This window comes from Sorex fumeus, unplaced genomic scaffold, assembly GCF_029834395.1.
Source record: "Sorex fumeus unplaced genomic scaffold, SorFum_2.1 ptg000098l, whole genome shotgun sequence".
Taxonomy (NCBI): Eukaryota; Metazoa; Chordata; class Mammalia; order Eulipotyphla; family Soricidae; genus Sorex; species Sorex fumeus.
The window spans coordinates 88846125-88859075 of record NW_026606155.1 but is presented as its reverse complement, the minus strand read 5'-3'; the positions used below and the strand labels follow the sequence as shown (position 1 = coordinate 88859075).

General features: G+C 52.9%; 1 protein-coding gene across 1 annotated transcript in view; it reads right to left on the bottom strand.

Annotated features, from left to right (window-relative positions):
- Positions 1 to 342: 342 nt before the first annotated feature.
- Positions 343 to 12951, bottom strand: part of LOC130041516 (dual oxidase 1) — a 34784-nt gene continuing 22175 nt past the window's right edge. The window contains exons 22-33 of the mRNA XM_056133736.1: positions 12646 to 12765; positions 11918 to 12096; positions 11436 to 11666; positions 10296 to 10395; positions 9549 to 9598; positions 8005 to 8132; positions 3794 to 3947; positions 3233 to 3465; positions 2843 to 3001; positions 1703 to 1858; positions 1477 to 1605; positions 343 to 732 (exon numbers count right to left, since the gene is read on the bottom strand). Coding sequence (XP_055989711.1) covers positions 610 to 732; positions 1477 to 1605; positions 1703 to 1858; positions 2843 to 3001; positions 3233 to 3465; positions 3794 to 3947; positions 8005 to 8132; positions 9549 to 9598; positions 10296 to 10395; positions 11436 to 11666; positions 11918 to 12096; positions 12646 to 12765 — 1762 coding nt within the window. The 3' untranslated portion in view covers positions 343 to 609. The remainder of the gene's footprint in view (positions 733 to 1476; positions 1606 to 1702; positions 1859 to 2842; positions 3002 to 3232; positions 3466 to 3793; positions 3948 to 8004; positions 8133 to 9548; positions 9599 to 10295; positions 10396 to 11435; positions 11667 to 11917; positions 12097 to 12645; positions 12766 to 12951) is intronic.

Genomic DNA, 12951 nt, shown 5'->3' with positions numbered 1-12951 from the left:
GAAGAAAGAAATCTTGAGAGCAGCAAAAGTGTTTATTTGTAATGGAGACTACAGGAGCAAGAAATGAAGGGCTGAGGGGTGCCATCCAGACATACCGGACCAGGTTCTGACTATAGCACATGTTAAAAACTCCAACGAAGATCAATTGAACTGTTAGACCAGGGTTCTTAGGGGTTCCTGTAAATTGCTCTGTGTTTCCAGCCCCCACCCCTCCAAGGCATCTAGAAGCCCTTTTGACAGTAGGGAACCAAGTTATGGATGGGCAGCCTTGGGGGCGAGGTTCTGAGATGCCAGCATCTGTGCTCTCATTTCATCCTTAGGCTGAACACACATACACACACACATGTCACACATGCATGCTAGTTCAGTCGACTTTTTCTTCTTAATGTGAAAGTGTCACCTTGTCAAAAGGCAGTGAAAGCTCTCCATTTCCCAGCCTCTCATCCCCAGTGCCTCCCACTTCTCTAGACCAGGATGCATTCTGGGTCTGGGGGTCCCTGAAGCCACCAGGAGTGACTGAACCAAGAATAGGAGGTGGGAAGAGAAGAAGACAGAGGGAATCAGACAGGTGCAGTGCACCCAAACCTCTGCTCAGCCTTGGATGGAAGCTTAGAAATTTTCATAGTGGTGGAAGAAATGAGTCCGGTCCTGCTTATTGATGAGCTGACAGGCCTTTTCCACATTCTTGGTCATGCCAGGGGGGCCACAGCTAAACACCCCAATCTTCCGAACCTATTTGGGAGAGGAAGAAGCAAAGACTCCTGGCTCAAGAACAGCAAGGATGCTTGGTGCAGCTCACCCTACATTGCTGTGTGGGCTGCTTTGTGCCAGCCCTGCTGGGCACTAGCTGGATTTTAGTAAACCCGAACTCTGGCCTGGCCTCTGCCCACCTCCAAGTCAGCTCCCAGTGTTTCTCTTTTTTTTTTTTTGGCATACACCCCGTGATGTTCAGGGGTTATTCCTGGTTCTGAACTAAGGAATTAGTCCTGGTGGTGGCCAGGGATCGAACCTGGGTCTGCTGTATTATCGCTTCGACCCCAGCTCCCAGTGTTTCTAATGGGCTGGTGCTTACTGATGTTCAAGCTGAGGGCAGCTCCAAATGTCAGTGAGGTCAGCCCCCTGCTGGTGCATAGTCACTCATCTTCACCCAAGATCCATGTGATGATGAGCTCAGTGTGATAGAAAGGGCTGGCTATCCAGAGGGAAGACTAATGCTGAGTTCTGGGGAGGACTAGCTCGGTCACAGAGTTCTTCACTGTGGACAAGGCACTGTGGCTTCTGAGGTGGAAGATCCCTGTCACCAGCCTCTTTCCTTGCCCATAGGATAACTATCTTTCCTCCTTTCCCATTCCACCACCCCATTGTCTTTCAGGGAGAGGGTCTCACTAGTTCCTTCCGTAATGGAGCAAGTGTGGGAGATTTGCTCAGGCCCCACATACAGGTGATGCGCCCACAATGAATTAGGGGGAGACTGACCTGTGGGTGGACCTCCTGCAGGGAGTTGAAGAAGGGCTCGAAGGGGGGACGGCCAAAGTGGGTGACAGAGCGCAAGCCCGTGAACAGACTCCGGTTCAGCACCTTCTGGAAATGTCGCTCACAGATGTACTGGGGGACAGAGGGAGAAGGCCCCACCCGGCAGGCCCAGGGTCAGCTACTAGTCCAGGTGGTGACTCCCTGCCCCACAGGGCCAGCCCTCACCTACCAGCATTGTGGTCCTGAGGTCGAACTTCTCAGCCAGCTGAGTGATGTAAATGTGCACAGACACCAGGTCCTGGCGGTCATTCTCTTCCACCTCCCGGATGATGTCGGCCAGCCACTCGAACTGCCGCTGTGTTCGCGTCACCCAGATGAAGTAGATCTGGGGACACACACAGTTTAGGGTCACCACACACATGAAACACTGCTGGTTCCAGACAGCCTGAGGTACATGGGGTCTGCAGAGCCAGGTGCTGCCCCAAGGCAGACGAGGCAACTGTGGGTGACAGCCTGGTGGCAGTGAGACAAGCAGGGAGTGGCAGGTCTGACAGGGTGAGGGACTCTGCCCCATCCTGGACCCACCCTGCCACTCCCTCCAGTGACCCCACAGAGGCTGCCCAAAAGGGAAAAGAGGGTAGTCACAGAACAGCCTCAGAAAGAGCCGACTGGCTGCCCCAGAGCTTGGGGAAGGACTTGAGAGATGGGGACCCTGAGATGCTGAGGGGTGGGGAGCACCTCTAGCTTCGGATGGGGAGGAATGTGTGCCTTTGTGGACTGGAGTCCGGGAAGAGCTGTCAGGGATGGAGGACAGGGTGAAGGGGAGCTGTCTGTCACCTTCAATGCCCACAGCTTATGGGCGGGCCTCTGCCCGCTGCATTCCTGTGCCCCTGACTCATGGCCAGGCCCAGGAGACAAGCAGGGGCCTGCTACCAGGTCCAGACTAGGGTGGAGGGACCTAAGGGCTGGGCTATGTGCCTGAAGCCAGTCCAGCGCCTCCCCCAGCCCCACTGGCCCTTCCAATCCTCAGATCCAGGTTCATTTGCTCCCCATCCCAAGTGTGCCATTCTCTCTCCCAGTTCCACCACACTCCAAGTACCAGGCTGCCATGTAAGAGGAAATGGGTGTCTCTGCCCCTCTCCTCCTCATCACCAATCTTCTATAGGGTTCCCCATAACAAAGGAAGGCATCTGTGTAAAACAGACTGCAGTTACCAGCAAATCCACTCTGTCCTTTGGGGGGTTGCATGAATACCCTGACCTCCATCCACCCCATGGTCAGGTCAACGGGGTCTTATCCAATTAAGGGTGGGGAATGGCACCAATGGACACAGTGACAGGTCTCAGGCTGAAGAAGGAGGGACACTCACCTTCTTACAGAACACTTGGCAGCTGACTGAAGACTTGAAGACCAGGTCTTTGAGGATGGAGGCAAAGGGAGTGACCCCAATGCCCCCTCCCACCAGCACAGACACCTCAAACTTGTGCCACTCTTGGTGGCCCTCTCCAAATGGCCCATCAAGGTATAGCTGCAGGAAGGTGAATAGGTTTGAATTAAGCTTGGTCTCCACCATGATCCCAGAGCCAGAAATTCAAGGTCTTAAAAGGCTGATGGGTTTATGGAGTGCAGGGGAAGAAAGGGACTGCTGGCCTTATCTGGAACAGCCAAGTCTAGAGGGCCAGAGGTGCATCTGGGGTCTGGGAGAGGGCCAAGGTTGGTTATAGAAATGTGGGAGCCTACTAGCACACGGCCTAGGCACCTTTGGGTATCTGGGACAGGTGTCACCCGGTGGGGGCGAGTAGATCTCCCTGAGGCGAGTGGTCCAGGGTCCTGCTGCCCGGATGTGCAGGCTGAGCGTGTCCTCATGGGGTGCAGATGTTAGCGTGAAGGGGTGATACTCGGTGGTCCCCAGAGCCAGACAGGCAATCCGCACCCACTGTCCCGACTTGTACTCAAAGCCTTGGGGTCGCTGGAACTGCAGGTGGGTCACTCCTGAAGAGAGAAGGTTGCTGTTCTGCACCCCACTATAACGTGGCCTCCAGAGATTGCTTCACCTCACTTCAACTCACATCTGGAACATGATGGAGCCCTGTTCCCATCAGATGTCCCAACTGCCCTTGAACCATGGCCCCCTGAGGAGGCACTGGCAGGGGGGCTCCTGATCAGCAGGACTGCCTGGCCTGGACTGTTTCTCCTTTTGAAGTCTCCTGACAAAGAGTTTCTCTTATCCTCTTCATTGTCCCCAAGCCCGGACCCACTCCACCAGCCATGTCTCTGCTGCTATCCTGGTTCTGCCAAGCTGGTCCTGGTAGGCTGGTACCTGAGGGCAGCAGCTCTGCCTTCACCACTCCAATCTCCACCTTCTTCCGGCTCAGGCTCACCAGCTTGTCACCCCCATAGATGAGTGCTGGGACCAGGAAGAAGATGTGGAAACGAGGCATCTGGATCAGAGCGAAGCTGCCATGGATGATGAGCTGAACAGAAGGAAGAAACTGGATCAAATATAGCCACCCCAACTGGACCCAAGGCCATGAACGCCTCGTGCCTCTGCCATTCCCCCCACTGGCACCTCAGAACCCCACCTCATTTCACATCCTGCTTGTCCCAGCCTCCCAGCCCTGCCACCAGCCTGGAGCCTCCATCGCCTCTTGTCTGCATGTATACAGCTCCTTCAGCAGTGGTGTCTTGCCACCAAGATCCATTCTCTTCAAGACCACCAGTGTGATTTCTAATTCATTTGGGGGTGGTTGGACCACACCCAACAGTGCTTAGGGGGCTACGCTTGGTTCTGTGTGTGGAGGTTGCACCCAGTAGTGCTCCTTGCAAGGCAAGAGCCTTCCCCACACTTCCAGTCAGCGTAGCTTTATAAAGTTCATTTTTTCTTATCGTTCCCAACTGAAAAAGCTTTTGTGGGCTTCTCATAAGAGCACCAGGCTTTGCGAGCTTCTGCCAGTGTTTCCCTCCCCTGGTTTTGCAAACAAGACAAATCCTATCTGCTTCATGTAAGACCTTCATGCCTGCTGATCCCTCTGCCAGGAATGTGACTCCCACCCCCACTCCCCAATTCTTCCCAGGGTGAGCTCCAAAATCTCAGGTTCCAGGTTGTAGCAGCAATACCACCTTCTCCTCTGTCACCTCCCCCCTACCCCAACCGCCATGAACTTCAGAACATTTGTTCATAAGCATTTGAGTTTTCATTCATGGACTTGTTTTCCTTGTTTTTCTCCTGGACTGTGTCCATTCTGTTTGCCACGATGCCCTCAGCACCTGGCATGCAGGGACCGCTGAGTCCATGGAAAAAGTTTACCTAATTTGTCTTCTCACTCTGTAGCCTTACCAGCACCAAACCAGTCCCGTGTCCATGAAAGAACTGACAGGTTTTGCCCAGCACGCGCCTTCTCCCAGTCAGCTGGTCTGATGTGCTCTGGTACTCCTTGTCCCCATTCTCCCACTTGCTGGCTCCCAAGTCTGGGTCAGTCTGGTTCCCACCCCCGCTTCCTCAGGATCAGCTCCTGGAGGGCTCATGGGTGGCACAGACACCTCCCTTCCTTCTTGAAACAACCAGATCTGAGGACTGCCTGCAGACCCAGCCCTTTGGTTCCCACCCATGGCAGTCTGGAAATTGAGACCACTCCATCCTTGCCACTTCTACAGCAGTGCTCTACTGGTTCTTCCTCCTCCCACTCTGCCACAGATTATGCCTCCCTCACCCCCAATTCTGCATGTTGCCCAAGCCTGATTTCCTCACTCTGCTCTTCTCTGTTCTCTTGCATTGGCATATTCCTAGACCTGACCCCGCAGCTGCAGCTGCAACCTATAGAGGCCCAGGGTCATGCGTTACCTCCTAATGCACCTAATGGCCATCCCCAGGCAGGTCTGCCTTCTCTGCTCCCAGAATAGTCTAGCATCGTTTCCACTTCTACAGCAGTGCGCATGCCCTTCCTTCTGCCTGAATGTATTTCAGCTCCCTCTCTGCCCCATCCCCCTGTAGCTTATCTCCCCTGGAGGCTTGGCCCAAGTCCCATCTTCTCCCTAGAGTCTTCCCTAACCAGTTTGGCCCAAATGAAACTTCTCTCTGAGAATTCCTATAACTTACTGTTCAGAAAACTCAACTATCGGTTGCATATTATCTGTTTATTTTGATCATTTTGTGTGAGTGTGTGTTTGTGTGGGAGAGAGAGTAGGTGGGGGTGGAGAGAGATAAAGGGAGAGAGATAAAGAATTTTATTCACAGAAAACCCTCAATTCCTGAGGACAGAACCGAGAGCTGAGGTTCCCAAAGTTACCTGCCAATTACTCCCTTGTCAGGAAAAATGTCAGTACCCCTCCAGAAATCTACCTTCTTAGTTTTTTTTTTCCCTGTGTGTGTTTGTGGGGTGAGGGTACATACAGGCTGTGCTCACGGCTTACTCCTGACTCTGCACCTGATCAGGGATCACTCCTGCTGGTACTTGGGGGACCATCTGTGGTATCAGGGAATAAACCTAGATGGACTGCATGCAAGACAAGTGCTTCAACCCCTGCAAAATCTCTCCAGCCCCAGAAATCTACCTTCTTTTGAAGGGTGAACAGAAAGCACCCCTCAATTACATCCCAGACTGCACTCTGGATGGCTCAGCATCCTATAGGGGTTGTACTGCCTATTTGGGGAGACAATGGCTTAATCTTCTCTTTGGCTCCAGTACCAGAGCATAGGGCTCCGGGAAGCAACCATGAGTAGGCACTTCAACTATCCCTGATTCCTCTTCAGTTCACCCCCACGGTCGTGCTCCAGTTGGGGGCCCTTCCTCATAGGACCAACACCAACCTCTCCCAGCAGCCCACTGAGCTGGCTGGTTTCTCTTTTATTGTGGAGTACACGCCCATCCCCAAGGCTCTCTGAGCATCCAACCAGGTGGAGAACAATATTAGAATGACCTCATACTCCTCTGTTTATATGCCCCATTTGGTGTTGGCTTAACTTTTAAACCACAGAGCTGTGGCAGACGCCTTCCGTGGTGGGCAAGAAGCCAGAGGAGCTGGCCAGCCCCTGTGGCCTGGACACCTTACCCCAAGCCTTCTCTCCACTGAGGTCTTTATAACTTCCATTTCTGCCCCAAGTCAAGAGGCCCTAGCCAGGCTAGGTGGGAAGGAAAAAATATGGGCATCTTGACCATGATTCACCCAATGAGAGGCTCCAACGCTACTGGAGTGAGATGGCCCAAAGGAGAGGCCTATGCTTTTCTGAGCTGCTTATCCCCTGTAGCCTGAAAGGTGTGCCTGAACCTCAAGGATCCCCCAGTGAAAAATCAGAAAGTAGTCATGGTGTCAGGGAGTTACCCTTTAGGATCTCCCCAGTCTAGTTCAACAAAGCTGCCTTCTCATGAGGAAGAACACCCTCTCCATGAGCAAAAGAAACAGTCCCACGGAATGCAAGAGTCAGTAATGGGTAGTGGGGGCTGTGGAGAGGTGGGTGGACTAAACTAGCCAGTACCTCCAAACAAGGGACAGATTCCTTTGAAAACAAACACCGATGTTCTAGGAAGCATTCCACGCCAGGCTGGGCATTGGTATGCCAGAACCATGAAGTGCTGTGCCTCAGGCAAAGCAGAAACAGGCCCTGTCACCTAGGAGCTATGAGACACAATGAAATTTCAAGGAGGCTGAACTGGCCACCGCACAGCACAGCCCAGGACAGACTCTCTCCCGCTGTCTAAGGTCCAAGAGACCCCTGTGCGCCATTCAACCTGGAACTCTGGGAGAGAGAGTCAGCCAGGTGATCACCAGTGGAGACATCTGAGCCCTTGGGGCTTAGTTTAGCCTTTTCGTCAGGCCCATGGGGTGCCCTTTGCCTGTGTCTATGAGAAAGGAAGGGCAAGAATAAATGGTGACAGGGGCATGGGTCACAGATGTGGAACAAACCAGCTGAAGCAGCTAATAACCAAGCCAGGGGAAGTGAAGGGAACTGAGGGGAGAAGGTGGAGGGGGTATGAAGTAAGGGAAGCAGGAACTCGAGTTAAGGAAAAGGAAAGGGACATGCAGACCTTAAAAATCCATTCTCTTAGCAGTGCAAGCAAGACATTTTGTGTATGCTCATTAACTTTACAGGTAGCACTTAGCTGGGCAGGGTGGTTGACACCCTAGAAAATAGGATCAGACCCAAAGTGACAGAACCCATTTAAGATAACCTACCTTGAGGTAAGTTTCCCCTTTAAAAAAAAAACAAGGAGGGGGGTGGTGTTCCCTAGAGTGTGGGCAGTACCCAAGAGACCAAACCAGTTGTCCCAAGTGGGGAAATGCAGGCTGGGCAGAAATGATGTGGGGTGCCTGCAGTGAATGTTGATGAGCCTGGCCAAGCTGCCACTGCAAGACTAGGCTGAATGCTAAGACCGGGATTCTGTCAACTCAAGAGCCCCAGATTAAAACCTTTATATTCTCAGAGAGCTGTGGACACATCAAGGGGATCCTCAATACTTGGAATGGCTTGGGGTTTCTTCTCTCTCATGGCTCCTTGGGAAAAGCCTTCCCAAACTTCACAGGCCCAGCCCTCACCAGTACGTAGAGCAGGATGTAGAGGTGGTGGGTCAGCCAGAAGCCTCTGAAGCTGTGGCGCCGGAAATGGTGGGACGCAAAAACATACATGATGGCCAGGACCAGGAGCAGCACCACCCCTGTGAGGCCTGCAAACAAACACAGGGTGAATGGCAGGGGGAATGGGCCCAGCACCCGGGGCTACAGGGTCCCCTTTCCATCTCCATGGTTCTTCCACGAGGTGGGGAAATCCCTAGCACTCTGCTTTGTCCCCTACCCCCCCCACCCCCCTCCACGGCTGATGCTGAAAACTTTCACTTCAACAGACTCATGCTTCACAGGCCTAGTCACAATTGTAATTTGTCAAGTACCAGCGTCATTATTTGTTCTATGTCTGTCGCTTTCCAGCTTTCCACGAGAGCAGGGGGCAGGTTAGGTGAGTTCACCTCAGAATTCTGCTGTCCAAGGCAGGCCTGGCACACGGAGGCGGCAGAGAAATGTGTGCTGTGCTGCACAGGGCCTCAACTCTGGGCCCCCAAAGTCGTCTTTGGAACATAGTAGGTCCTGCCTTCTGGGAGTCAAGGCTGGGTCTGTGTCCCTACAGCACCCACTCAGCCGCCACAGAATGTAGCATGAGCACCGGGAGAGGTGCGGAACAGGGGAGGGGAGGCCACGGAGAGCAACTATTAGAGGTCCCCTGGGTCCAGCCCAGAGTTTCCAGCTGACCCTCTTGTCACAGGAGATCCCAGATCTGTGGGACACTGGAAGGCAACACTGGAGCCAAAGTGGGAGCTTCTCAAGTGATCAGGAGGAAAGAGGCAGAAATGAGGACGATTAGCACCCTGCAGTATGGAAAAGCAAAGGTTAAGAAGGGATCTAAGCAAAGCCTGTAAAGTCGTGAGCAGAGAGAAGAGCATAAACACAGCCTTATCCCCCAAGCCCCAGTGTGCAGGAATTAGCAAGCACTCTCTGAAGTTCAAAGCACATCGTTTTAGGATTAAAAACATATAAAAAACCATGCTGTGCTTCAGAGAGAGGAGCCAGAGTAGGAATTGTGTTACCCCAAGGAGGAGACAGACGGAAAATATAAATAGGTTCAAGCAGTGTTTGAATAGATTCACAGCTAATAGCTCTAAAATGGGTGATTATGGGGAGTTAGGAATATTCCCCTAAACAGCCTTTGTCAAGACAGACTACAGGGATGCGGTGGAAGGGGATGCAAGGGAGGGGGTGTTGTCAGCATACTTGACAACAACCCTGGCCCTCCCCCCTGCAGCGCAGCTGGGCCACAGCATTCCTCAAAGCCACTGTCATGGCAAATGAATGTAGAGGTGGGGAAGCCTAGTCCACAGAGGCAGAAACGAGTTCAGAGATAGGCTAGAGCCCCGGTAAGCTCCGGAGAGAGACACTAGAATGCAAAGTCATTACTGCTCAGGACAGTCTTGGGGCCAGCGGGCTTGACCGGAATTAGGAGGGCAGAGGAGAGCAATTAGGTTGCCCTGGTAGAGTTTGAAGTGCAAAATGGGGCTCAGCAGTTCTGGGGCTGGGGCAGGTGGGGCACTCACCTGGTACAGTCTGGAAAAACCACCAGTAATACTTCTGGGGAAACTCAGAGCTGGGGAGAAAATAAGGAAAGACCCTGAGAGGAACTGCCTGGGATACCCAGAAAGACCCCTCCAAGGAACCCCTCAACCCAGCCACCAGTTTCCTTTCCTTTCTTTTTTTTCTTTTTAATTTTTCTTTGACATACCCCACTATACTCAGAGTTTACTCCTGCCTCTGTACTCAGGGATCACTCATGGCAGATTTGAGGAACATTATGGGGTGCAAAGTATTGAACCCGGGTTGGCCACTTGCAAGGCAAGTGCCCTATCCACTGTACAATTGCTCCGATCCCACTAGTTTCCTTTTCTGCTGATTGGAGCTGAGAACTCATATTGATCACTGTCTGCAAACCTAGAAAGTAATCCTGTCCACTGGGTGAAGAAACTGCTTCTCTCTCTCTCTCTCTCTCTCTCTCTCTCTCTCTCTCTCTCTCTCTCTCTTTCTCTTGGGTTTTTGAGTCACACTCTGTGATGCTCAGGCTCTGCACTCAGAAATCACTCCTGGCGGTGCTTGGGGGCCATATGGGATGCTGGGGATCGAACTCAGGCCAGCTGCATGCAAGGCAGGTGCCCTACCTGCTGTACTATTGTTCTGATGTGAGATTGCTTCTTTCTGTCCCACCAGTTTCCTTTCCCAGTCCCAAGTGTGCACACACACACACACACACACACACACACACACACACACACACACACACATTTACTCACCCATCATCATGAAAGAGACCCGGAAAGAGGCAGGATAGGACGCTGAGAGGGCTGATGGAGAACAGGTACACATTCACCACATGGCCTACACTGTGTAACACTAAAAAGGCCACAGAGAAAGGGCTGAGTCCCCTGCATCTTGGGTAGGTGGATTGATCAACCCACCAACCCAAGATGCAGGGGAGGGGTCTGGATTGATCTCTGATCAACCTCTACTTCCTTTCCAGGTCCCATAATCACACCATCCACAGGCATGATAATGTGTTAAATGATAGTAAAGCTTATTCCTTCAGTTTCTATAACAGAAATATATATATATATATAATTATATATTATATATATGTAAAATTCCTTTTAGGGTCATACCTGGCTATGCACAGGGGTTACTTCTGGCTCATGCACTCAGGAATTACTCCTTGCAGTGCTCAGGGGACCATATGGGATGTTGGGAATCAAACCCGATTCAGCCTAGTGCAAGGAAAACGCCCTACCCACTGTACTACTGCTCTAGCCCCTGTACTTTGTTTGTTTGTTTGGGGTTAGGAGGCCACACCTGACTCAGTGTGCTCAGGGCCCACTCTTGGCTCCATGCTCAAGGATCACTCCTGGTGGGGCTCTGGGGACCAGACATGCTGTACCAGGAATCAAGCCAGGATCAGCATGGGCAAGGTAAGAGGCTTGTACAATCTCCATAGAATCGTTTAAAACATCAAAACTGGGCGCCAGAAACATAGTTCACCAGACTAAGCACATGTTTTGCACGTAGAAGGCCCCACCATTGTATGGTCCCAACAATCCCCAACATTGTATGGTCCTCTGAGCACTGCCAGGAACAACATCTCAGCACAGAGCAGGAGGTGGTTCCAAAACAAAACCAACAAGTCAAGACCATGACACCTAGGACAGAGCAGCCATCCTGTGCACCAGTCCTGGGGTGTTAAAAATGGTCAGCTGGAGGCCAGAGAGGTGGTCCTGTTAGTGTAACAAGAGGGATAGGAGAGGTGATGGATTTGTCACACCACTGTCTCTGGCCACCTTCTTCCATGAGAGAAGGCCCATCTGGGGAGGGAGGCCTCTGAGATGGGGGGAAGCCAGCAGGGTCGGGTGGGTTGGAGGAGCACCCGGGACTCCCTGCCCTGCCTGTGAGCACGATGGCGGTGCAGGCGATAAGGCGGTGGAAATCCACCGCGGCATCGAAGGGCACATAACGGTTGAGGAAGGTCTCGCGCAGGAAGGTGATGAGGTTGCGGCACATGGTGAGCAGGATGTAGGAGAACATGAAGGAGATGCTGGCCGCCGTGCCCCGGGACAGGATGATGCCCACGCGGGTGGTGTCCGTGATGCCCATGTGATGAGCCGCAAAGGCGTAATCTGCCAAGGGGCAGGAGGGTAAGGGGGAACCAGGGGAGAGGAGAGTGAGCAGGGCAGACCGTGTCCCCCCTCCTGTCCCATAGGAGGCTCCACCCCAGATCAGAAAGAATTACAGAGGCCAAGATCCTGAGACTGTCACTCAAGTGAGGCCCCAGCCCCAGCATGTCAGTCAAAGGAGGCCCTGCCCCCCAACACTGTCACTCAAGGGAGGCCCCACTCTCAGGACTGTCACCCTCTGAGCGGTCACTCACAGTAGGCTCTCTCCAGGAAAAGGCCCCCGGTGATGGCATAGAACACTGCCACACAGCCAATGTGGCGCCGGTAGTTCTCAATGAAGCGCTTGAACTGCTGCATGGTCTGGTGGCGCCGGCTGCGTTGAAATTTCTCCCTGTGCGCCTCAGTGAACAGCAGTGGGTGGAAGGACGTGACCCTGTGAGAGAGGAAGCCTGGCTCCTAAGGGCAGGACCCAAAGCTAGGGCAACCACGTACCTTGAGTGACTAAAGTCAAGCAGGGCTCTGGTCAACCATATTTCTCAAGCAGGGTGTGAGTGTAGGGAAGCCTCTCTGGGGGATCAAGGGGCTTATCCTAGGCACCAGCCCAGTGTCCATCCCAACTCAGACAGACCCCCCCACACACACACACACCTAGTCTAGATACCGACTGGCACTGCTCCAGAACAGTCTCCAGCCACTCCCATTCCTAAAGTCCATCTCCTCCAGAAGACTCCCCTGCCTTTGCAGCAGTGAGTGTTCCCCTGAGTTCTGAAGCCCTTTGCTGTTACGTCTATTATAACATGCTTCAGCTGGACACTGTCAGTGTTCCAGACTCTCAGCAGGCCATGACGCTCTTGGGCAAGGACTAGTCATCTTGTCTGCAGCTCCTGTGTGGAACACCATACCTGGCGCCAGAAGACAAGTAAAGCATGCATGCTGACAGGAAAGATGAACCATCTAGGTGGAAGGGGGGGAGCTAACATACTTCTTGCCAAACCTCCGTCGAATCTCCTGGGGAGGGTCTGTGTCCCTGATGCACTGCAGTCGCTGTGGTGTCAGCTCCCCTTCCATGTCACTCCGGCGGCCGCTCACTCGGGGAGAGGGACTAGTGCAGGAAACAGATCAGACTTTAATCAGCCCACCACTTGATCTTCTGATGCTCCAGATCTGCCTTCAGACCCACTCGGTGAAGAAGGAGCAAAGCGCTCAGTCACAGAACAGTAGGACATGGCCAAACTAGGTTCTATTCTCGGCATCCCATATGGTCCCCTGAGCAAAGGCCTCACAAAGA